The sequence below is a fragment of the Hyla sarda genome, chromosome 4, assembly GCF_029499605.1.
Source record: "Hyla sarda isolate aHylSar1 chromosome 4, aHylSar1.hap1, whole genome shotgun sequence".
Classification (NCBI taxonomy): Eukaryota; Metazoa; Chordata; class Amphibia; order Anura; family Hylidae; genus Hyla; species Hyla sarda.
Genome location: NC_079192.1, coordinates 257,066,957 through 257,092,003, shown reverse-complemented (window position 1 = coordinate 257,092,003; position 25,047 = coordinate 257,066,957). Strand labels below are relative to the sequence as shown.

The 25,047-nt window shown below is 42.4% G+C and overlaps 1 protein-coding gene across 2 annotated transcripts in view; it reads left to right on the top strand.

Annotated features, from left to right (window-relative positions):
- The window catches only part of SCAF11 (SR-related CTD associated factor 11), a 115,760-nt gene extending 111,289 nt beyond the window's left edge, over nucleotides 1–4,471 (top strand). For both annotated transcript variants that reach the window (XM_056573986.1, XM_056573985.1), the window contains one exon: nucleotides 3,772–4,471. In XM_056573986.1, coding sequence (XP_056429961.1) covers nucleotides 3,772–3,885 — 114 coding nt within the window. In that variant the 3' untranslated portion in view covers nucleotides 3,886–4,471. The remainder of the gene's footprint in view (nucleotides 1–3,771) is intronic.
- The last annotated feature ends 20,576 nt before the right edge of the window (nucleotides 4,472–25,047 follow it).

Below are 25,047 nucleotides of genomic sequence, written 5' to 3'. Positions count from 1 at the left end.
GGGTACATTCACACTGGCTGGTTTCCTGCTTCAAGTTTGAGCTGACTGTCCAGGCATGCTGGCAGTTTAACAGCTTGAGGTACCCTGTTTGGTAATCACTGGCGTAGAATACACTATGTCCACCCCTATGCAATCACTAATTTAGTCCTCAAATGCGCATGGTGCTCTCTCACTTGGGAGCCCTGTCGTATTTCAAGGAAACAGTTTAGGGACACATATGGGGTGTTTCCGTACTCGGGAGAAATTGCACTACACATTTTGGGGAGCTTTCTCCTTTTACCCCTTATGAAAAGGAAAAGTTGGGGTCTACACTAACATGCTGGTGTTGCCCCATCCTTTTTATTTTCACAAGGGGAAAAAGACCCACAAAATTTGTAACGCAATTTCTCCTGAGTACGGAAATACCCCCATATGTGGGCGTAAAATGCTCTGCGGACGCACAACATGGCTCAGGAGTGAGAGTGCACTATGTACATTTGAGGCCTTAATTGGTGATTTTACAGCAGTTCTGACATAAACGCAAAAACATAAATACCCACATGTGACCCCATTTTGGAAACTACACCCCTCACGGAATGTAACAAGTGGTATAGTGAGCTTTTTGAAATTTTGTTAAAGTTGGATGGGAAAATGAAGAAAAAAATTTTCACTAAAATGCTGGTGTTACCCAAATTTTTTCATTTTCACAAGGGAATATAGGAAAACAGCCCCCCCAAATTTGTGACCCCATTTATTCTGAGTAAGTACATACTCCATATGTGGATGTAAAGTGCTCTCTGCAGGCACACTACAATGCTCAGAAGAGAAGGAGCACCATTGGGCTTTTGAAGAGAAAATTTGTCCGGAATTGAGGAAAGCCCCCATAAAGCCAGGACAGTGGACCCCCACGTGACCCCACTTTGGAAACTAAACCCCTCATGTAATGTAATAAGGGGTACAGTGAGCATTTACGCCCCACAGGTGTCTGACAGATTTTTGGAACAGTGGTCCGTGAACAAGAAAAATTAAATTTTTCATTTGCACAGCCCACTGTTCCAAAGATCTGTCGAACGCCAGTGGGGTGTATTAAATTCTGTGAGGGGTGTAGTTTCCAAAATGGGGTCACATGTGGAGGGATGCACTGTTTTGTCACCACTGGAGGCTTTGTAAACGCACATGGCCCCTGACTATTTCAAACAAATTCTCTCTCCAAAAGCTCAATGGCGCTCCTTCTCTTCTGAGCATTGTAGTGCGCAGCAGAGAACTTGACGTCCACACATGGGGTATTTCCATACTAAGAAGAAATCGGGTTACACATTTTGGGCGTCATTTTCTCCCGTTACCCTTGGTAAAAATGGTTAGTTTGGGATAAAACGGCACTTTAGTGAAACCTTTTTTTTTTTTTTTTTTTACCATTTACACATCTGACTTTAATGAAAAGTCGTCAAAGACCTGTGGGGTGTTAAGGCTCACTGGACCCCTTGGTACGTGCCTTGAGGGGTGTAGTTTCCAAAATGGTTTGCCATGTGGGGGGTTTTCTGCTGTTCTGGCACCATAGGGGCTTCCTAAATGCAACATGCCCCCCAAAAACCATTTCAGCAAAATTCACTCTCCAAAATCCCATTGTTGCTCCTTCCCTTCTGAGCCCTCTACTGCACCAGCCGAACACTTGACATACACATATGAGGTATTTCCTTACTTGAGAGAAATTGGGTTACAAATTTTTCTCCTATTACCCCTTGTAAAAATAAAAAAACTGGGTCTACAAGAACATGCGAGTGTAAAAAATGAAGATTTTGAATTTTCTTCTTCACTTTGCTGCTATTCCTGTGTAACACCTAAAGGGTTAACACACTTACTGATTGTCATTTTGAATACTTTGAGGGGTGCAGTATTTATAATGGGATCATTTGTGTGGCCCTTCAAATCCACTTCAAAACTGAACTGGTCCCTGAAAAATTCGGATTTTGAACATTTTCTGAAAAATTTGAAAATTACTGCTGAACTTTGAAGCCCTCTGATGTCTTCCAAAAGTAATAACAGGTAAACTTTATGATACAAACATAAAGTAGACATATTGTATATGTGAATCAATATATAATTTATTTGGAATGTCTATTTTCCTTACAAGCATAGAGCTTCAAAGTTAGAAAAATGCTACATTTTCAATTTTTTCATAAAATTTTGGAATTTTCCACCAAAAAATTATGCAAGTATCGACAAAAATTTACCACTAACATAAAGTAAAATGTCATGAAAAAACTCTCTCGGAATCAAAATGAAAAGTAAAAGCATCCCAGAGTTATTGATGCTTAACCCCTTCCCGCTATAGGACGTATAGACACGTCCCAGCACCCGACACGTTCGTGCGATGGGATGAATGCATACGTCATAGTGATTTCCAGCGCTGCTGCACGCAGCGCAGGAGATCAGCTGCGGCGGCAGCTGCCGGAGCCACGATCATGCCGGTCCCGGCAGCATTAACCCCTGTAGATGCCGTGATCAATCCTGATCACGGCATCTATGGTGTTGACCGGAGGAGCGCTCTCCCCCTGTTCACCAACGGCGACGCCGCAATACGATCGCGGGTTGCCGTTGGTTGCTATGGCAGCAGGAAGTCAGATCATGACCACCTGTCTGCCTGCTACGGAAGCCTGTGAGATCCAGTCACAGGCTGGATCGCACAGGCTGTAGTGTCTGCAGCTCATCAGGTTATATTGTGCTGCAGTACAAATGTATTGCAGCATAGTATAACCTGTAAAAAATAAAATAAAAGTATGAAGTGTAAAAAAAGTAATAATACAGGGCTTTTATTGGGAAATGGGCATTTTTTTTATCACCAAAAAGATCAAAAACACAAATCACATACATAATTTGTATTGCCATTTCCTAAATGACGTGTACTATAAAAAACTATAATGTAAATTATCCTGTACGGTGAACGCCGTAAAAAAATAAATAAAAGTGCAAAATTCGCCAATTTTGGTGCAAATAGTGGAATAAGAAAGATCAAAAGGTAGCACGTATCGCAAAAATGATACCAATAAAAAGTACAGCTCATCCTGCAAAAAATAAGGCCTTACTTAATGGCGTTGAACGAAAATAAAAGTTACGGCTGTTGAAAAATGAATGGCAGAAAAAGAATTTTGCTCAAATAAGGAAAAAGAACAGAACATAGAAAGCTATATAAAATGGGTATGGCCATAATCGTACTGACCCCCAGAATAAATATAACATCACTTTTACCGCACAATGTACACCATAAAATATAATTTTAAAAAACACCACAAATTTTCCAATTTTTCACAATATTTTGGAGTTTTTCACAAAAAATGCTGCATGTGTCAACAAAAATGCACCACTTATATAAAGTACAATGTCACGAAAAAACTCTCAGAAGCGCCCCGCTGAGCAAAAGCGTTCAAAAGTTATCATTTAAAGAGATACATGTATTAAAAAAAAAAAGAGCCTGGTCATTGAGGTAAAAAATGGGTCCGTCCTTAAGGGGTTAAAGTGACAGTGGTCAGATGTGCAAAAAACGCTCTGGTCCTTAAGGTGAAAATGGTCCTTAAGGGGTTAAAAGATGTGTACACTGGATGTACAGATTTTAAAATTCCTTAATAAATAAGGTTTACAGGAGTCTGTTCCGCTGGCCTTTTGCTGCCACTTTGGACATCTGCTGCAGGTAGACTGTGTGGACACCTGATGATGGTCAGTTGGTAAGATCCCCCCTCCCCGGGGCAGGGAGAACACTCATTTTATAAAAACTGATTTTTTATTTTTTTTTCCTAGGTTTGTCACAGTAAAAGTGGAGAAGTCGATTCAGCTAAAGTGGCAAATCTTGTAAAAGCATATGTGGATAAGTATAAACACTCTCGCAAAAAGGGGACAGACGACAACCTGTGAATCCCAGGCCATCACTGGAATGACAAAGGGCAGCAACAGTAACTGTCCAAGTGCAATTTCAGTGTCTCCACAACAATGGTCACAACTGTGATTGGAACTGGGTTTTGATAATTTTTCAACATAGAAACCTTTTGATTTAGAGCTCAACACCCCCTCCCTGTGAAAGACTTATTAAATTTTTGTTTTTTAGGGTGAACATATGAATAATAATGTACAGCGTTTTGAATCTCCTCAATGATGTGTGTAATATTAGAGATGTTAATCTCAATACTTGGCTATCAGCTGGCTATTGTGTGTACAGTACATGTAATCTGTTGGTTAAGAAGTCTGATCATAAGAATCTTTGATTGTGTTTTCTTCTAATAGTGAGATGTTTTTCTTGGCTCCTTTATAGTCTAACTGGACACGCTGATCTTTGTGTACCCAATGTATGCAGGTGTCTGTACCTTGATATAGAATCTGTTTAGAAATAAACTTTCAGAATAACAAAATATGCCTATTGAAAAATATTATGTCCGGCAAATATATATATTTTTAAGATGGACATGAAAACTATGGAAACACCAAATAAATAAATATGCTGCTTGTTTGGGTTGTCGTCTTCAGTGAATTTCTATGGACTTTGGGCAGCCTATATGCAAAATAAGTGATTGTTGCTCTCCTCCATTTTGTGGCATCACAAAAGGTAGCATTTGGCTACTAATAACAAGAAAACATAAGGTACATGTGTTAACCCCTTTCTACTATCGCAGTTTCTCTTCATAGGGTTGTTTTTGTTTAGTTTTGGTGTTTTTATATAGAATTTGTAGTCTCAGGTTCCCTGTTACAAACTGTTTTGTTGCTTTGTTCCTGTGATTATAGGGATTTTACTATTTACCGTATTTTTCGCCGTATAAGACGCACTTTTTCTTCCCCAAAACTGGGGGGAAAAAAATCGGTGCGTCTTATGCGGCGAATACACACCAATCGCGTCGGTCCCTGCGGCTATCAATGGCCGGGACCCGCGGCTAATACAGGCCATCCCCGATCGCGGGGATGCCCTGTATTAACCCTTCAGATGCTGCGATCAAAGCTGACAGCCGTGTCTGAAGGGAAAGTGACACTAACCTGGCTGCTCAGTAGGGCTGTTCGGGACCGCTGCGGTGAAATCGCGGCTTCCCGAACAGCTTACAGGACCTTACCTGCCTCCTCGGTGTCTGCTCCATGCGAGGATCCCCTGCATGGCCGGCGCTCTCCTTCGACGTCATCACGTCGTCGCGCACGCTGTCCCGTCATCCAATAGGAGCGACGTGATGAGGGCGACGGAGAGCGTGGATCCCGGGGAAGAAGACGTCCGGAGCGTTGGGGACACCACGGGGACGCGGCGACAGCGATGGAGCAACATCCAGGGCAACGGTGACGGGTCCGGAGCGGCGGGGACACGTGAGTACCACCTCCTATACCAGTTGTCTTCAACCTGCGGACCTCCAGATGTTGCAAAACGACAACTCCCAGCATGCCCGGACAGCCAACGGCTGTCCGGGCATGCTGGGAGTTGTAGTTTTGCAACATCTTGAGGTCCGTAGGTTGAAGATCACTGTTGGTGCAAAATCTAGGGAAAAAAAGATTCTGAACCCTTTAAAATTGGGTGCGTCTTATATGCCGGTGCGTCCTATAGGGCGAAAAATACGGTACTTTTTCCCTAAATAGTCGGATGGGAATATGAAATACTTTGTCAACCAAATATGTAAGTTTCTATATCTCAGGAACATTGGACAGAATAAAAATGGCATTTGAATTACAGTGCTAGTGGTTACAACAGAATTTATAAAATACATTTCATTCTGGCCACAGGTCCTTTTTAACCCCTTAGGACACAGGTATTTTTTGTTTTTCATTCTTCCCTCCTTGCCTTCTTATAGCCATAACACTTTCAATTTCCACCTAAAGATGGCTTGTTTTTTTGCATCACCAATTGTACTTTGTAATGACATCACTCATTTTACCACCAAATCTACGGTAAAACAAAAGTGTGGGGCAAGATTGAAGAAAACTCATTTTTGGGGGCTTCAGTTTCTACGCAGTACAATTTTCAGTAAAACGGACATGTCCTCTTTATTCTGTAGCTGCATACAATGACAATACCCAATTTATATAGGTTTGGTTTTATTTTACTGCTTTAAAAAAAAAAAAAAAATAATAATTTTTAACCCTGAAACATCCCTGTATATGAAAAAAAAAAAAGTTAAATGGTCATCTTTTCTCCCGAGATGATTAGGTTTTATTGGTAACATTTTTATTTTTTTGGGGTTTTTTGCTATATGAAGTGAGCGAAAGTACTCAATTCTGGACCTATGTTTTTTACGTGTACACCATTGACCATGCATTTTAATTGTTATATTTTAATAGTTCAGAATCTTACGCACGCGGTGATACCACAAATGTTTTTTTGTTTTTGTTTTTTACATAATTTTAATTTAAAGAAAGGGGAGTGATTCAAACTTTAATTAGGGAAGGGGCTTGTTCCCACAGATGGGATGTATGCATATGTCCTGCAATCTGCTGCAGGAGATTGGCAGCAAGACCCAGTTGTCTATCACAGCTGGGATCACATCTCGGCTACCAAGATGGCTCTGATCTTGGTAGTGTTAACCCCATATATGCTGTGGTCAGGGATTGACAGGAGGAGGCGGCTCCTACTGTCCCTCATCGGTGATGTGCAGGGTCCTGATGGTTGCCATGGCAGCAGGAGGCCAGATGATGGAAGCCTGTGAAGTCCAGCCATAGTTTGGGTCTCACAGGCTGCATGTCAGTGTAGACTGACAGTTTTACCATGCTGCACAGTAGTATAGGATAACTGAAATATAATTTTAAGTGTATTAAAAACATGATTTTTCAGTATAAAAAAAAGCCTCTTTAACCCCCTAATGACCACGGACGTATATTTACATCCTGTGGCTGGCTCCCGATCAGTAAAGCGCTCAGAAGCTGAGCGCGCTTCGTATCTGTGGGGTCCCGGTTTCTATCCGGGACCCATGGCTAATACTGGACATCAAAGTCCAAAATAGCAAATTTTTGGTCACTCTTTATACCATAAAAAAATGAATAAAAAGCGATAAAGTCCGATTAAAACAAAAATGGTACCGATAAAAACTTCAGATCATGGCGCAAAAAATGAGCCCTCATACCGCCCCATTCGTGGAAAAATAGTTATAGGGGTCAAGAAGATGACCATTTTAAACGTAAACATTTTCGTGCATGTAGTTATAATTTTTTCCAGAAGTACGACAAAATCAAACCTATATAAGTAGGGTATCTTTTTAATCGTATGAACCTACAGAATAAAGATAAGGTGTCATTTTTACCAAAAAATGTACTGTGTAGAGACAGATGCCCCCAAAATGACAAAATGGCATTTTTTCTTAAATTTTGTCGCACAATTATAAAACATTTTTATGTTTTGCCATAGATTTTTGGGTAAAACGACTGTCATTACAAAGTAGAATTGGTGGGGCAAAAAATGCCGTCATATGGATTTTTAGGTGCAAAATTGAGTTATGATTTTGAAAATGTAAGGAGGAAAAAAACGAAAGTGCAAAAACTATAAAAACGCTTGGTTCTTAAGGGGTTAACAATAAAGTCCTATATTATAAAACCAAAAATCAGATGTGGCGATACCTCCTTTTGTATAGGTTTAACAACTTATACTATAAAATGATGTTATTTATTTCACATGGTGAACACTAGAGATGAGCGAACTTACAGTAAATTCGATTTGTCATGAACTTCTCGGCTCGGCAGTTGATTACTTTTCCTGCATAAATTCGTTCAGCTTTGAGGTGCTCCGGTGGGCTGGAAAAGGTGGATACAGTCCTAGGACTCTTTCCTAGGAATGTATCCACCTTTTCCAGCCCACGGGAGCACCTGAAAGCTGAACTCATTTACGCAGGATAAGTCATCAACTGCCGAGCCGAGAATTTCGTGACGAATCGAATTTACTGTAAGTTCGCTCATCTCTAGTGAACACCATAGAAAAAACAAAAACCTGGAAGAATTGCTACTTTTGGTCATTGTGCCTTCAAAAAAGTGTAATAAGTTATGGTTGTCCACACATGGCAACACACAAAAATTGGGGGGAGAAAAAAGTATTTTGTTATGAAAAGGAAAAAAAAATGGTAATTTTTTTTGTGGATAAATGTAGTGGTTTTTAATGAAATAGTGACAAATTGGAAAAAATCATCACTCTGTACAATGTCACACAAAACAATCTCAGAATCTATATGCTCAGTAAAAGGATTTCAAAGTTATTACAGCATTGACCCTAATTACAGCCTGGTCACTAAGGTCAAAACAGGCCATGTCAATTTGTTCAGAGGAAAAGATTGCTGCTTTTATTTTAGAGGCCATTTTAAATGAAGCAATCCTATCGATTGCTATGGTCATCTAGTCAGCTTTTCCTTTGCACAGGTTTTAAGAAATCTACCCATCTATGTGGTGGGAAAACTGCTGTTGGATCACACAGTAGGACTCGGAGGGAATTTGTGGCATTTGGCTATTTTATTTCAGATTTTGCTGGAATGGTTTTGGGTGCCATGTCACATTTGCAGAGCCCCTGTAGTACCCAATACAGTAGAAACTACCAACAAAGGACCCCTTAATATCTAGGATTAGAGTAAACTGGTTCACCTTATGTTTTCACAGATTTTTGTGTTTACGACATTAATAAAAAAAAAACTTTCTAGTGGTATGTTTGAGTAAAAATTGCTCATTTTATAGAGACAAAGCAACCTTAAATTTGTTACAAAAAGTACAGAAATAACCCTTAGGGTATTGACTAAAGATGAGCGAACTTACAGTAAATTCGATTCGTCACGAACTTCTCTGCTCGGCAGTTGATGTTTTTTTTTTTCCCTGCATAAATTTGTTCAGCTTTCAGGTGCTCCGGTGCGCTGGAGACTCTCTCCTAGGACTGTGTCCACCTTTTCCAGCCCACCGGAGCACCTGAAAGCTGAACTAATTCAAGCAGGCTAAAGTCAGCAACTGCCGAGCATAGAAGTTCTTGACAAATCGATTCACTGTAACTTCGCTCATCTCTACTGATGACATTTGCGGTCCATCTGTACATCCTGACGTGCCGCCGTCCCTTGATCTCGGCAATCGCGCAGGAAATGCCGGCACGTCAGGATGTAGAGATGGACTGCAAACGTAATCAGGGGGATGGCTTGTGAGGAAATATAAGAAATAGCCAAGCCCCCTGATACCAGCTGCCGCAAAGGAGTGTGAGACTAACGTCATCAGGACCTGAAAGGAAATGCTAGAGCTGGGGGACCATATAATGATGAAAAATACTATCCACAGCAGAGCTGTATAGCAAGTAAATGTAAAACTAGCATAATTCTTCATAATGGGCAGGATAGTTAAGTTAGTTTAAGACCAGAATACCCCTTTAACCCCTTAAAGGGGTACTCCCGTGGAAAACTTTTTTGATTTTTTTAAATCAACTGGTGCCAGTAAGTTGAACAGATTTGTAAATCACTTCTATTAAAAAAAAAATTCTAATCCTTCCAGTACTTTTTAGGGGCTGTATACTAAAGAGAAATCCAAAAAAGAAATTCATTTCCTCTGTCATGACCACAGTGCTCTCTGCTGACCTGCTCTGGACATTTCCTAAAATGGACAGCAGAGGTCAGCAGAGAGCACTGTGGTCATGACATCAGAGGAAATGCATTGATTTTTTTGGATTTCTCTTTAGTATACAGCCCCTAAAAAGTACTGAAAGGATTAAGATTTTTTAATAGAAGTGATTTACAAATCTGTTTAACTTTCTGGCACCAGTTGATTTAAACAAAATAGTTTTCCATGGGAGTTCCCCTTTAAGGACCAGAGCATTTTTGCAAATCTGACCACTGTCATTTTAAGCATTAATAACTCTGGGATGCTTTTACTTCTGATTCAGAGATTGTTTTTTTTGATTACATATTCTACTTTTAGTGGTAAATTTTTGTCAATACTTGCATCATTTCTTGGTGAAAAATTCCAAAATTTGATAATTTAGCATTTTTAACTTTGAAACACTCTGCTTGTAAGGAAAATGGACATTATGAATTATATATTGATTTACATATACAATATGTCTTTATATTTGCATCATAAAGTTGACAGGTTTTTACTTTTGGAAGACATCAGAGGGCTTCAAACTTCAGCAGAAATTTCCCAATTTTTCACAAAATTTTCTAAATCTGTTTTTTTTCAGTGACCTGTTCAGTTTTGAAGTGGATTTGAAGGGCCTTTATATTAGAAATACCCCACAAATGACCCCATTATAAAAACTGCACCCCTCAAAGTATTCAAAATGACATTCAGAAAGTTTAATCCCTTTAGGTGTTTCACGAAAATAGCAAAGTGAAGGAGAAAATTCAAAATCTCAATTTTTTTTTTTACTCTAACATGTTCCTGTAGACCCAGTTTTTGAATTTTTACAAGGGGTAGAAGGAGAAAAAGACCCCTCCCCCCCCAAAAAAAAAAAGTGTATGCCCTGGTTCCTTAGGGGGTTAAAGCAGTTCACAGCCACACATAGGTGAAGTCTAGTTGCAGCCCTATAGGACCCAGGTAAGTAATTATAAAAAATATGAATAATAAACTAGCAGGTACCAGTTAAAGGATAGAATGTGGCTTTAGTCCATCCATATTTCTCCCTATTATCAGGGATGGTTATTGTGTGGCTAACGGTTATAGTCCTGTTCTTCTACATCAGATGCATACAAGCTGTTTATTGGGGCCCAGAGTAGTTCGGTAAGACCGCTGTATACCAGTATAGCTTACCCAGGTGAGTTTCTCCTCCACTGTGGGTTTACTTGCAGGGTCTATACCTTTTTTTTTTGCGCTGTACTTTGTTAGGTTTTTGTCTTCTCTGGCTTCAGTACAGACTCTGCTGTTAATCTTGTGTTATATAGTTTGGAAAACTTCCTTGCTGATGCACAGGAAGTGATGGGGTGTGGTTTTTGTACAGTTAAAGGGAACCTGTCCCACTGTACAGATAGTCTGAACTACCAGCGACCTGTTCTAGAGCAGGAAGAGCTGACCCGATTGATCTATATATTTGTGGAATAAGAGTCAGTTAAATTTCATTGGAATCTCTCATCTTTCCATGGTTAGGAGTCCAGTGGGCGGTCCTATCATTCAGTTACACACTGTCTTCTAGATTCCTAAGAATAAAAAGGGATGGGATTTAAATAAATACATTACAAGATATACACTCAAACAATAAAGTGGCACCACTGCTATACAGCAGACAGGATACCAGAGCCCCACTACATCTATCCCTGCGGGAGCCTAAGGTCCTAAGCTACGTGGAGCCGGAGGTCCTGGGAACCAGAGAAATTCAAGTCAGTAATACAATCTAGTAAAGAAAAGCATGGTAACCCACACTCAGCTAGGCTTCAGCCAACAAGCTTTGCTTCAGCTACGACTGCTGGTGGTTTTGTGCTGTGTGTGCGCTATTTCCGGCCTTGTATGCCTCATAGCGCTGTGCACCTGATAAAGGAGTAACACCAGTCATGTGACCCATCCAACTATGGGATAAAATGAGGGACAAGAAGGCAAAAACTAAAATGGGCTAAAGCAATTTCAATCATAAGTGTGGAGCTTAAAGAGTACCTGTCGTCAACTACTTTCCCTGATCCCCATCTGTCCCTTACTCTAACTATGCCTATCCCTGTGTTTATTGAGGTTAAAAATGCTGTCACGCCCCCTCCTGTAGGCTTGAATTGTGGGGCAGAGCGTCACGTCACACACCGCCCGCCCTGTAGTTGCCCGTAATCAGACCCGGAGCGAACACGCTCCAGGGACTGATTATAATCGGGGTGCCGCATGCATGATCACAAGCGTCCCCAGCTGCGGGACTCCCGCGATCAGGCATCTTATCCCCTATCCTTTGGATAGGGGATAAGATGTTTAAGCACTGGAGAAACCCTTTAATCCATGTTTGTGTTTTTTTTTTTTTTTTTTTTTTTTTTTTTTTTTTGGTGGTGCTGCACTGTTGTGTCCTGCTGCTGTTCAAAAATACATTTTTTCAGCGGACTGTAGTGCATTTGTCTGCCCTCATACGTGCATACCACATACCTAAATCAAAGCAGTCTACTATTTTGTATCTGTAAGAAGTCTAGATACAGGGAAAGTCCTGGCAAAAGTAATCACCTGCTGGTCGTGTGCATTTTTTTTTTTGCCCTCATACGTGCATACCACATACGTACATCTAATTAGTGTACCATTTTCTACCTGTTAATCTGTCAAGGGCCTACATACTGTAAAAGTCCAAGCAATAGTACTCACTGGCTGGTGTTTTACAAAAATTACAGAGTTTTTAGGCTCATTGTAGCGCATTTTTCTGCCCTCATCAGTGCATACCACATACCTACATCAAAGTAGTGTACCATTTTGTACCTGTTAATCTGTCAAGGGCCTACATACTGTGAAAGGACAGCCAAAAGTAATCACCTGCTGCTGTTCTAGACAAATACTGTTTAAAGAGTAGTGAAGCATATTGTAATACCCCCATATACGCACTAAGTATGTCAGGCAGAGAAGTGCCAGGATGTGCACAGAGGAGTGGCACAGGCCTAAATACTTCAGGCAGAGGTTGCAGCAGACTAGGGGTGAGTGGCAGCAGGAGTCGCAGCGAGAGGCCTGAGCTCCCGTTATTAGCCAGCGGTCGTGTCTCGACCAGCAATCCATCTGCCGTCGTCAATTGGTTAACACGCTAATCCACTTCATCACAAGTGACATCTGACACCCCCAGTCAACAGTCGGTGGGTTCCTCAAACACAACCCTCAGTTGGCATGGCCCGGAGCAGTCCCTGTCCTCCCATTGCCTTTGTCCTATGCTGTTCCCTCTCCTAAAGAAGTATCTTATGCTGTGGGTTCAGCTCCACTATTCACTGAGGACAATCTAATAGTGGACAGTCAGCAGCTGCTGGACAGCAACGAAGGGAAGGAGACATGCGCCACTTGCTCCGCTAGGCGGGCAAGTAGTGATGAGGAGAGTGACATGGGAGGCGGTGTTGCCAGGGTTTAGTGTCCTGAAGGAGACACTGTTGAGGAACCTGAGGAGGACATCAGTGACGTGCAGACACAACTCGATGAAGATGAAGCTGATCGCAATTGGGAGCTGGGTGCAGAAGGGGCTTCATCATTATCAGGAGAAGAGAGTTGCAGGTTGCCCTTGAGGCAGCAGCTGAGCCAGCAAGGCAGTAGCATGGTGGCAGAAGTGGAAATTCTGGAGCCAAACGTGCCCGGGAGAGACCACCTGCTTCGTGGCAGCCTACCTTTCCGTAAGGTAGTGGAACAGGGGTTCCTGGAGACGGCGGCAGTAGCAGTCAATTAGTGCGGACTGTTGGTGGGAAAATCAGCTATTCGGCGGTGTGGTACTTTTTCATCAAGCATCCGGAGGAGGTTCACGTAGTCACATGCAAGATCTGTCTGCAGAAGGTGAAGCGTGGCCAGGGTCCCAATGTTTGCACCACGGCCCTGCGTCAACACATGCTTCACCACCATATAGCGGCCTGGGAAAACCATGGCTCCGATGTAGTGGTCCAGCCTGCTGCATCACCCAGTGGCCAGCCGCTCCATCTTTCAGCCAGCCAAGGCTCCACCACCTCAGCCACAGGGATCTGTGTGTCATACCTTCCTTCTGTTGCTCCAGATGCTCCTGCATTCCGCCAACAATCCATCAGCGAAGCCATGTCCAAGCGACAACAGTATGCATCCACTCTTCCAACGGCACAGAAGCTGAATGTGCTCCTGTCTAAGTTGCTGGTGCTGCAGTCCCTCCCTTTTCAAATGGTGGACTCTGCACCTTTCAGAGAACTGATGGCTTGTGCCGAGCCGAGGTGGAGAGTGTCAGGCCGTCATTTCTTTGCGAAGAAGACAGTACCAGCCCTGCACAATTTTGTGGAAGACAAGGTGGGCCAGTCCTTGAGCCTGTCAGTGTCTACCAAAGTGCATGGCAGCGCCGACGTCTGGAGCTGTAACTACGGTCAGGGACAATACATGTTCTTTATGGCTCACTGGGTGAATGTGATTCCTGCACAGCCACAACCCCAACCTGGACAGGTCACGCCGCTTCCTCCTCCACGCTGTCAGCCCGTTGGTCCTGTGACAGTGAGCGACTCCGCCTCCTCATCCTGCACCGTGTCCTCAGCCCCCACTGCCCAGACAAGTCTCAGTGGCCCTTCAGCATACCATGTGTGCAGGGCACAGTGGTGTCACGCTGTTCTTCCCATGGTTTGCCTTGGCGAAAAGAGTCACACGGGATGAACTGCTAAAAGTCATTCATAAAGAAATCGGAGCAAGGCTTACTCCACGTAAACTAGAAATGGGAACCATGGTGACCGACAACTGGAAGAACATCTTGGTCACGTTGCGACAAGGAAGGGTGACCCATGCGCCCTGCATGGCACACATGTTAAATCTGGTTGTCAAGCAGTTCCTGAAGTGTTCCCCCCCATTTGCAAGACATCCTAAGAATGGGAAGGAAACTTTGCATGCACTTCAGCCACTCGTACACCGTAAAAGCACACCCTCTTTGAGCTGCAGTGTCAGAATCGTATCCCCCAACATAGTCTGATTTGTGACGTTGCCACACGTTGGAATTCCACCCTGCATATGTTGGACCGACTGTACAAACAGAGAAAGCCATCACCGATTTATTGATGATCCAAGCGGATAGGGGTAATCTTGTGTGTAACTTCAATGTGAACCAGTGGCAGCTCATACGTGACACCTGCCGTTTGATCAGGCCCTTTAAGGAAGCCACATTACATGTAAATCGCCAGAATTACGGGATGAACGACGTCATTCCACTGCTTCATATCCTACATCAAGTGTTGGAAATGATGGCTGGTCAGGGCAATGGAGCTGTTGCGCCTACATCTCACGGCCACATGAGCCCTGTGGGGGCTGAACTGGGGGAGGAGAAGGATGAAGGTCACAGTGGAGCACAGTTTAGGTTTGATGAGATGAGCAGTGTTTCTAGTCATCTGACAGGAGAGGAGGAGCATGATGAACTAGAGGAGCTAGAAGGTTATGAGGAAGGCGAGACAGAGGACCCAGGACCGGCAGCGGGATGACTTCTGGGTCTCCACCTTATTGGACCCTCACTACTGGCACAAAATGGGTGCCTTTTTTACACCCACTAAGAGGGAAGACAAAATGACCTACTACAGAGAGATTCATGTAGTCAGTTGGCTGATGCCTATCGGCGCCATCCTCCATCCACTAGCAAGTCTCGGTGGGCCCTCTGCACTCACCTTCCACTGCCATGGCTGCTGGGGAGGGGTGGGGTGGCAGGAGCAGTACCAGCTCATTCAGCAGCAGCCTGAGTCTACAGTAGCTGATGAGTACCTTTCTTCACCCGCATAGTGAAGCAACTCATCAGCAGCAGGTAGACCTGGAGCAGGACCTGAACCAGCAGGTGGTGGCATACCTTGACATCCCCATGCCAACACACCTTGAAGTTCCGCTGGACTTCTGGGCAGCCAAACTTGATTTGTGGCCGCAACTTGCAGAGTTTGCCATGGAAAAGCTGCCCTGCCCGGCCAGTAGTGTGGCATCAGAGTGGGTGTTTAGTACGGCGGGAGCAATAGTCATCCCAAAAACTCATCTGTCCACGAAAAATGTGGAGAGACTGACCTTTATGAAGATGAATCAGGCATGGATCAGCCAGGATTTCCACCCACCAATGCCAGATGCATCAGAGTAGATTGACCATGGTGCCACACCAACACTTCACAAATATGGATAGTGCCAAACAGATTTAAGGCACTGCTCCCCAGTTACAAACATTCCAGCCACCTTCATCACCGGGTACTGGTATTGCCACCCACCGCACCACTCTGTCACCGGGTCACTTTCAGGACTCCTGATGCTTCTGCCAACTCCAGGCTGTGCCATTCAGCCACTATATGGTCTCCTCATGCTTCAGCCAACTCCAGGCTGTACCATTCAGACACTATATGGGCTTCTTTTGCTTTCCCCACCTCCAGGCTGTTATTCAGCCAATATATTCTTTTCTGATGCTGCTATGACTGTCTTGGGTATTACAATTTTTTTTTATGTTAGCACTAGCAAACATACATGCTCAATCGAGATTTCAACATTGATCTTTTAATGTTAGGGGTTGTGAAGCACTCTTGTAAACTCATGCTTCTGCAAACTCCCAGCTGTGCCATTCAAACACCATATGGTCTCCGCCTGCGTCAGCCACCTATAGGATGTGCCATTCAGCCACTATATGGTCTCTTCTCATGCTTAAGCCAACTCCAGGCTGTGCCATTCAGCCACTATATGGTCTCCTCCTACTGATCTCACCTCAAGGCTCTATCATTGTGCTTCCATGTAACTCCTTGTTAGATTTGGCCCTTTGTACCCACATGCCGGGGCCTGGGACACTAAAACTTGGGAGTTAAATGTTCAATTTCAAAATCATTTCAATGGTCTCCTCATGCTTATGCCAACTCCAGGCTGTGTCATTCAGGCAATATATGGTTTACTGATACTGCTGCTGGGCTTGGGTATAAAAATTTTGTTATGGTGACACTAGCTACCCAATATCTTTGGTTTAAATTTCTGAATTCATCTTTTAATCTTAGGGATTGTGAAGGCCTAGTGTCTACTCCTGCTGCTGCCAACTCCTGGCTGTGCCATTCAGCCACTTTATGGTCTCCTCATGCTGCCAAGACCTCCACGCTGTGTCATTCAGCCACTATATGGTCTCCTTATGCTTTTCCCACCTCCAGGCTGTGTCATTCAGCCACTATATCGTTTTCTGATGCTGCTGGGACTGGGATATTAGCTCCAAATATGTTATGGCAGCACTAGCTAACATAAATGCTTAATTGAGATTTCAGCATTGATCTTTCAATGTAATGGGTTATGAAACCCTCTTGGGTACTGCTGATGCCTGCTCCTGACTGTGTGTTTCAGGAACTACTTGGCTTACTGATGCTTATGGCCTTGGGCCTCAAATATTTGGATGTTTAGCACTAGCTAAATCCATGCTTAACAGAAATTTCAACATTGATCTTTCAATGTAAGGGGTTATGAAACCCTCGGGTGTACTGCTGATGCCTGCGCCTGGCTGCTCCTTTGTCTTTCAGGTACTACTTGGCTTACTGATGCTTCTGGGCTTGGGCCTTACATTTTTGGATGGTAGCAGTAGCTAACATGCATCTTCTATAGAGATTTAAACATTCATCTTTTAATCTTAGGGGTTGTAATTTTTTCAAGACTGAGGCCATTTTGCCGTCGACATCATATTACCTGTGGAATTATCACAAGAATCCAATGAAACATGTTGGAGCAATAGCAATGAACCATAACTGATTAAATGAAACATTCCAACTTTCATAATCAGGGGGGCACCGAGAGGCAGGGGCTGGAACAGGTGTTATCTTGGCTGGCGGAGGATTGCCAGCTCGATGCCAGAATGGGTAATGTAAAAATCTAATTTTCACATCAAATGACATTAAATATGACATAAAAGATCTCTTTATCCTCTTCAATTTTGACACCTTATGGTCTCCCTGCTGCCACATAGACACTCTGCAGCAGTGATTCTGATGATTCTAAGCCGTTTTTAATACAGTTTTGCCACAAATTTGTCCCGAAGCAAACTTTTCGAAAAAATTTGGCGAATCGGCCGAACCAATTTTTGAAAAGTTCGCTTAACGTTTTTATAATTCATACATCTACCAAGGTAATAAGGAAAGATCTATAGTTATTTTTATATTTTAAAAATTTTCGTAATACTACAAAATACTTTACCTTGATCGAATTGAAATGTCCAGGATCCATTTGATGGTACCCGTGCGGACGGTCTCCCCTATCCTGCCGAGCCCGTTTGGTTCTGCTGTGATAAGCTGGACTGTCGGGTTTCCAGGCCAACCGGAAACTCCAGCTTGACAATGACATCTATTTCATAAGATAAAAAGAAGACCCAATGTTCCTTCACCAGTAGAAGGAAGTATACATTATTTTAGAAGCTTCTACAAATTTTAGTGTGCAAACATTTTTAATTCTCATTCACATCTTACTGCGCAAAATTAATATATATATATATTCTTGTAACCCTGAACTCTGGGATTTTCAGTTTTTTTTTTTTTTACTTATAAATGTCACCATCTCCCTTCATCCAATCATTGGACCTGATAGAGAGGGTCCCGCCCCTTGAAACGGCATTGTCCGTTTGTTTTTGTTTTATAATAAATAGTTTGTTATATTTCCAAACTGGGTCTGTTCCATTTGAGTGGAGGACCAGCCATCCCGAGGAGAGTGCCTTACTGCACCTGCATCTTTCCGTTGTTACAGCTATTGTATCCTGCCTTTACAAGGGATGGCACATAACTTTTTTAGAAGCTAAACCCTTCTTCTCCTGCTCTCTGAGGAGCAGGAGGACCGTTTGGGAAATTATGTAGGGGGATTTATAGGATGAACACACTATCCGGCAGGTCTTTATGAGAGCATTGATAATGTATGAGATCCCCTTATTCACACCTCTGTCCTCTCTATGCAAATTTGCCCATTATCACAACACACATTACACTGAAGTATTATATTACTGTTTTATCATTGATCCTATTTCCATGCTTTTTTTTCTTAGTCACATATATGTCCGATTTTGTCTTCCCTCTATACTTACTGCATTCTGACTACGTTTGGCCTTTTCTGATGTTTCTACTCAGGGTCCACACTAATTCTACCTACAAGAACTGTCATGTGGTTTGAAGGACCACGCATGCGCAGATACTATCTGCCAGCCAGTACGAACTGTCAGAGTCCAGGGCTGTGGTTCTTTGTGCATGCGCTGGCCACGCTTTCTTTCCCGATACTGAATTGTCCCCCTTATAGTTGGCTGTCCAATGAAACTGTTTTCTCAACATATTACACATCTATTTCAGCAACAGTGCCATGGCTTCAAAATATATTGATTGTACAGATACACATTATGTATCTTGTTTTAACTATTCTTGTTTACATTATATTTATATGCAAGATATATATGCCTTATATATATCTTTTAAGTACTAAAGTACTTTAAGTTTTTAGGATATAATTCACACATCCCGTTTTTATTAATACATCATTAATTTGCGCTGTCTCAGACTGAATGTCATTCAGACCGGGTAACCTGTCAATCACGCTTTTTAGTATTAAGTTCCACCCATGTACTCCATTTTTTGTAAGCCTTCTTTCATTGAGAAAGAGACCCTTGTCTCAAAACATAAGGATCATGGATTTCTGTCACAATCTTCAAGTGTGGATGGTGCCCGCATATCCCAGACATCTTATCCAGTTACTTCTATGACCTGATGATCCATCGGCTGGGAATCTCCATTGCCTGATTACCGGGGGCTGCACTACACTTATTGACCTTACATGATTACAGTCGTTGTGCATTACACAACCCGGAGAGGTGAGCGTAAACTCTTCCTTTCCTTACTAGTGTTATTCCTTGATTTAGACACTGTCCTATGGTAAGCTCTGCCATTTATTTGTATACAGTGGGAAAAAAGTATTTAGTCAGCAACTGTGCAAGTTCTCCCACTTACAAAGATGAGAGAAGCCTGTCATTTTCATCATAAGTATACCTCAACTATGAGAGACAGAATGGGGGAGATAATACAGGAACTCACATTGTAGGATTTCTAATGAATAAATTGGTAAATTCCTCGGTAAAATAAATATTTGGTCACCTACAAGCAAGCAAGATTTCTGGCTCTCAGACCTGTAACAACTTCTTTAAGAGTCTCCTCTGTCCTCCACTCGTTAACTGTTTTAATGGCACCTGTTTGAACTTTTTATCAGCATAAACGACACCTGTCCACAACCTCAAACAGTCCCACTCTTAACTCCACTATGGCAAAGACCAAAGAACTGTCGAAGGACACCAGAAACAAAATTGTAGACCTGCACCAGGCTGGGGACACTGAATCTGCAATATACAAGGAGCTTGATGTGAAGAAATCAACAGTGGGAGCAATTATTAGAAAATAAGACATACAAGACCACTGATAATCTCCCTTGATCTGGGGGGCTCCACGCAAGATCTCACCCCATGGTGTCAAAATGATCACAAGAACAGTGAGCAAAAATCCCAGATCCACATGGGGGGGCCTAGTGAATGACCTGCAGAGAGCTGGGACCAAAGTAACAAAGGCTACCATCAGTAATACCCTACGCCGCCAGGGACTCCAATCAGGCAGTGCCAGACGTGTCCCCCTGCTTAAGCCAGTACTTGTTTGGGCCCATCTGAAGTTTGCTAGAGAGCATTTGGATGAGCCACAAGAGGATTGGGAGAATGAAATATGGTCAGATGAAACCAAAGTAGAACTTTTTGGTAAAAACTCAACTCATCGTGTTTGGAGGAGAAAGGATGCGGAGTTGCATCCAAACATCATGCTTTGGGGCCGTTTTTCAGCAAAGGGGCCAGGACGACTGATCCGTATAAAAGGAAAGCATGAATGGGGCCATGTATAGTGAGATTTTGAGTAAAAACCTCCTTCCATCAGCAAGGGCATTGAAGATGAAACATGGCTGGGTCTTTAAGCATGACAATGATCCCAAACACACTGCCCGGGCAACGAAGGAGTGGCTTCTTAGTAAGCATTTAAAGGTCCTGGAGTGGACTAGCCAGTCTCCAGATCTCAACCCCATAGAAAACCTTTGGAGGGAGTTGAAAGTCTGTGTTGCCCAGCGGCAGCCCCAAAACATCACTGCTCTAGAGCAGATCTGCATGGAGGAATGGGCCAAAATACCAGCAACTGTGTGTGAAAACCTTGTTAAGACTTACAGAAAACGTTTGACTTCTGTCATTGCCAACAAAGGGTATATAACAAAGTTTTGAGATGAACTTTTGTTATTGACCAAATACTTATTTTCCACCATAATTTGCAAATAAATTATTTAACCTGTTAAGGACTTGGGTCCTTTCCCTTTCTATAACGCAGAGTGGCCCCGCGTCATAGCGGGTAGGGCCCGGCCTCAAACAATGGCCGGGACCCGTGGCTAATAGCATGCGGCACTGATTTTATCAAATTAGCAATAACACTATGTACTGGAAATGTAGTATGCTTTCTAGAGGGAAAGGCCTTCAAACATGCGGCGCTGAATAGATTAAAGGGGTACTCCGTTCCCTCGCTTTCGGAGTTCCGCTCCCCAGCGTCCGGAAGTTATTGTTCCGAATGATGTGTGTGCGGGCTTCCGTGTTCAGGGCCGCCCCTCGTGACATCACGCCCGCCCCCTCAACGAAAGTCTATGGGAAGGGGGCGCAACGGCCATCACGCCCCCTTCCCATACACTTTGGTTGAGGGGGCGGGCGTGACATCACGAGGGCCGGCCCTGAACATGGAAGCCTGCACACACATCGTTCGGAACAATAACTTCCGGACGCTGGGGAGCAGAGCTCCGAAAGCAAGGGAACGGAGTACCCATTTAAGTTTCAACTTTATCCTCCAAATTCAAAGTGGACCGTACCACCTTAACCAGTTCATCTACATTTTCCAATGAAAACAGGAATCTGCCCGACAATTCCTCTGAAGGAGAATAACAAGAAAAAGGCAAAAGTTGGGCCGTTGGTGGCGCTGGTCCTGATGAAAAGAAAGCTCTGTAGACCCTTCTCAGTGTCTAAATGTGGTTTTATTAGCACAGAAAGCAACGCGTTTCTGGTCCGAACTGGACCCTTCGTCTGGCAGTGTGCATACATAAATTAATTCAGCTTTCAGGTGTTCTGGAAAAGGTGGATACAGTCCTAGGAAAGAGTCTCCTAGGACTGTATCCACCTTTTCCAGCCCACAGGAGGACCTGAAAGCTGGACTTATTTATGCAGACTAAAGTCAACAACTGCCGAGCCGAGAAGTTCGTGACGAATCAAATTTACTGTAAGTTCGCTCATCTCTAGTAGTCACCAGCGGCAAATTCAGTTGTTTGGACATGACTTGTCTATATGTTTGCACCGCTAAAAATGCTAATCAGGACAAAAACCAAGCCATGGAGGTGTAAAGAACTGCCTGTAGAGCTCAGAGACAGGATTGTGTGGCAGCTCAGGAGAAAGGTACAATATTGTCCTCTGCACTGAAAGATGCCAAGAACACAGTGACATCCATAATTCTTAAACGGAAGAAGAGGACTCTTCCTAAAGCTGGCTGACACACCAAACTAAGTAATCGGGGGAGAGGAGCCATGGTAAGAGAGGTACTAAATCAAAAACACATTATAAGGCACTACCCTGTGTAAATCCTTCACAATGGACACAGATATAGATTAAAGTCAATATCCAACTCACCTATTCAATTTTGGCACAAATTCCTGCACAACTCTTAATAAGGCGTGATGGTGAATGGCTGTTGCTCCCTCCTCAAATGCTCCATAGCATTAATAAATTAACTTAGTTCCAGACACAACCTCCTAGAGGATCCCAAGGCGCTGCCAGTTAAAAAGGTAAACTCTATCAACATTTAAAAAAAAAAAAAAAAAAAAATTTTTAAGAAAAATGTACTATGCGTTTCGAAACCAGTCCAGTTTCTTGCTCAGGTACAAGAGTAACAAAGAAGCGGATTTAAATACCCATAAACTTCCATCACATGGCCCGAAGTGAGATATATATACACAATCATAAAATACAAGAATAATGAATATAATTATAAATATAGAATGCACCAAAACATAAAAAATTTGAAATAAAGTGTTAAAGATCCAGAAAGACTGCGTAAATTAAAACCTGAAATCTATTCAGAAAGAAGCTGTTATGGATTCTTTAATAGACAAATGTAAAACCTTTGTATTACCCAATTTTGTGTGTGTGTGTGTGTATATATATATATATATATACACACACACACACACATTTATTATAAATATAATATTACATACATACTTGTTTTGCTGCTTTTTTATATTTATAATTATACAAGCTGAGTACCTGGCATTGCCTGGTTTTTCCTACTTAATCTTTGTGTAGGAGGAAAAGAAAGAGAAGGAAGCTCCTGTCCCCATATCTTCGCCCCACCTGAGGATATGAGGTTGAGTTGTGATGAAGAGATTGTAGGCCAAAAATAGAAGGTGGTGTGACTTGCAAGCTGGGCCGATGCACAAAAAGGGTAGAAAATAAAAAGGGTGTGGCTTTGTGAGATGGGGAGGGGCATGCATCAGAGGTGTGGCTTGCAAGCCAGACTGTCACACTCACCAGGAGATGCAGAGTGGAGAAAAGATACTTTTCATGGCACTTGAGACAAAACCCCATCCTTCACGTAAGAGGGTAGGTTAGGGTTAATTTAACTAATTTTTATTTGACATAAGTATGTCAAAAAGGACGTAGGGTGTACCTGTACGCCCTACGCCCAGTGTTTAAAACGGGGTCACACCAGGTCGGTCCCAGCTGCTATTCATAGCCAGGATCCTGGGCTAACAGCGCACAGCACCGATCGTTGTGCCGCGCACTATTAACCCTTCAGACGCGGCGATCAAAGTTGACCGCGCACCTGAAAGTGAAAGTAAACGCTTCCCGGCAGCTCAGCCAGGCTTATTGGGACATCGCGATAAAATCACGATGTCCCGATCAGCTAGGACGCGAGCGGAGGTCTCCTTACCTATCTCCGCGGCGTCCGATCTGGGTTTGAATGCTCCAAGCCTGAGCTACAGGCTTGAGCAATCGAGACCCTATCTCGCTGATCCATGCAAAGCTATGGCTTTGCAGGGATCAGCATAAGAGATTAGTGTGTGCAGTGCTATAGCTCCCTATGGGAGCTACAGCACTGCAAAAAAATTAATAAATAAAAAGTTAACAAAAAGGTCATTTAACCCCTTCCCTAATAAGTTTGAATCACCCCACTTTTCCCATAAAAAAACTCTAAATAAAAATAAACATGTGGTATCGCCGCATGCGGAAATGTCCGAACTATAAAAATAGATCGTTAATTAAATCCATGGTGTACGCGCAAAAAAGTCCAAAATAGCGTATTTTTGGTCACTTTTTATATCATGAAAAAGCGATCAAAAAGTCTGATCAATACAAAAATGGTACTGATAAAAACTTCAGAACACGGCGCAAAAAATGAGTCCTCATGCTGGCCCGTACGCAGAAAAATAAAAAAGTTATAGGGGTCAGAAGATGAGAATTTTTAACATATAAATTTTCCTGCATGCAGTTATGATTTTTTTCCGAAGTACGACAATATCCAACCTATATAAGTAGGGTATCGTTTTAACCGTATGGACCTACAGAATGAAGATAAGGTGTTATTTTTACCGGAAAATGCACTGCATAGAAACGGAAGCCCCCAAAAATGACAAAATGAATTTTTCTCTTCAATTTTATCGCACAATGAATTTTTTTTCCGTTTCGCCGTGGATTTTTGGGTCAAATGACTGTGACTGCAAAGTAGTAAGCCATCATATGGAATTTTATGTGCAAAATTGAAAGCGTTATGATTTTTAGAAGGTGATGAGGAAAAAATGAAAATGCATAAACGGAAAAACCCTGTGTACTTAAGGGTTCAATTAACATGTGTACCAAGTTTTATCGAAATATCTTCCACCATTTGAAAGTCATGCTGGAACATACACATATACGGTATATATTTTTTATACTTTTATTCTATGATGTTTATGTAAATAGGAGTTCTCACTTCCAGTCATGTGAAGGTTATGGGTATTTAAATCTTTTGTTATTCATGTCGTACCTGAGAAAGAAACCAGATCGGTTTTGAACTGCGTAGTCTTAACAATAATTATTTTTTTTAACCCCTTAAGGAAAATTTTATTTTTACGTTTTCGTTTTTTCCCCCTCGCCTTCAAAAAATTCTTAACTTTTATATTTTCATTCACAGACTAGTATGAGGGCCTTTTTTTTGCGCGACCAGTTGTCCATTGTAATGCCACTCCACCATAAAATGTGTGGCGCAACCCAAAAAATACTATTTGTGTGGGAAAATTAAAAAGAAAACCGCAATTTTGCTAATATTGGAAGGTTTCGTTATCATGCCGTACAATTTACGGTAAAAATTTATTGTTCTTCATTCTTTGGGTCAATACGATTAAAATGATTCCCATGATAATATACTTTTCTATTACTGTTGCGCTTAAAAAAAAAAAAACGCAAACTTTTTAACCAAATTAGTACGTTTAAAATCC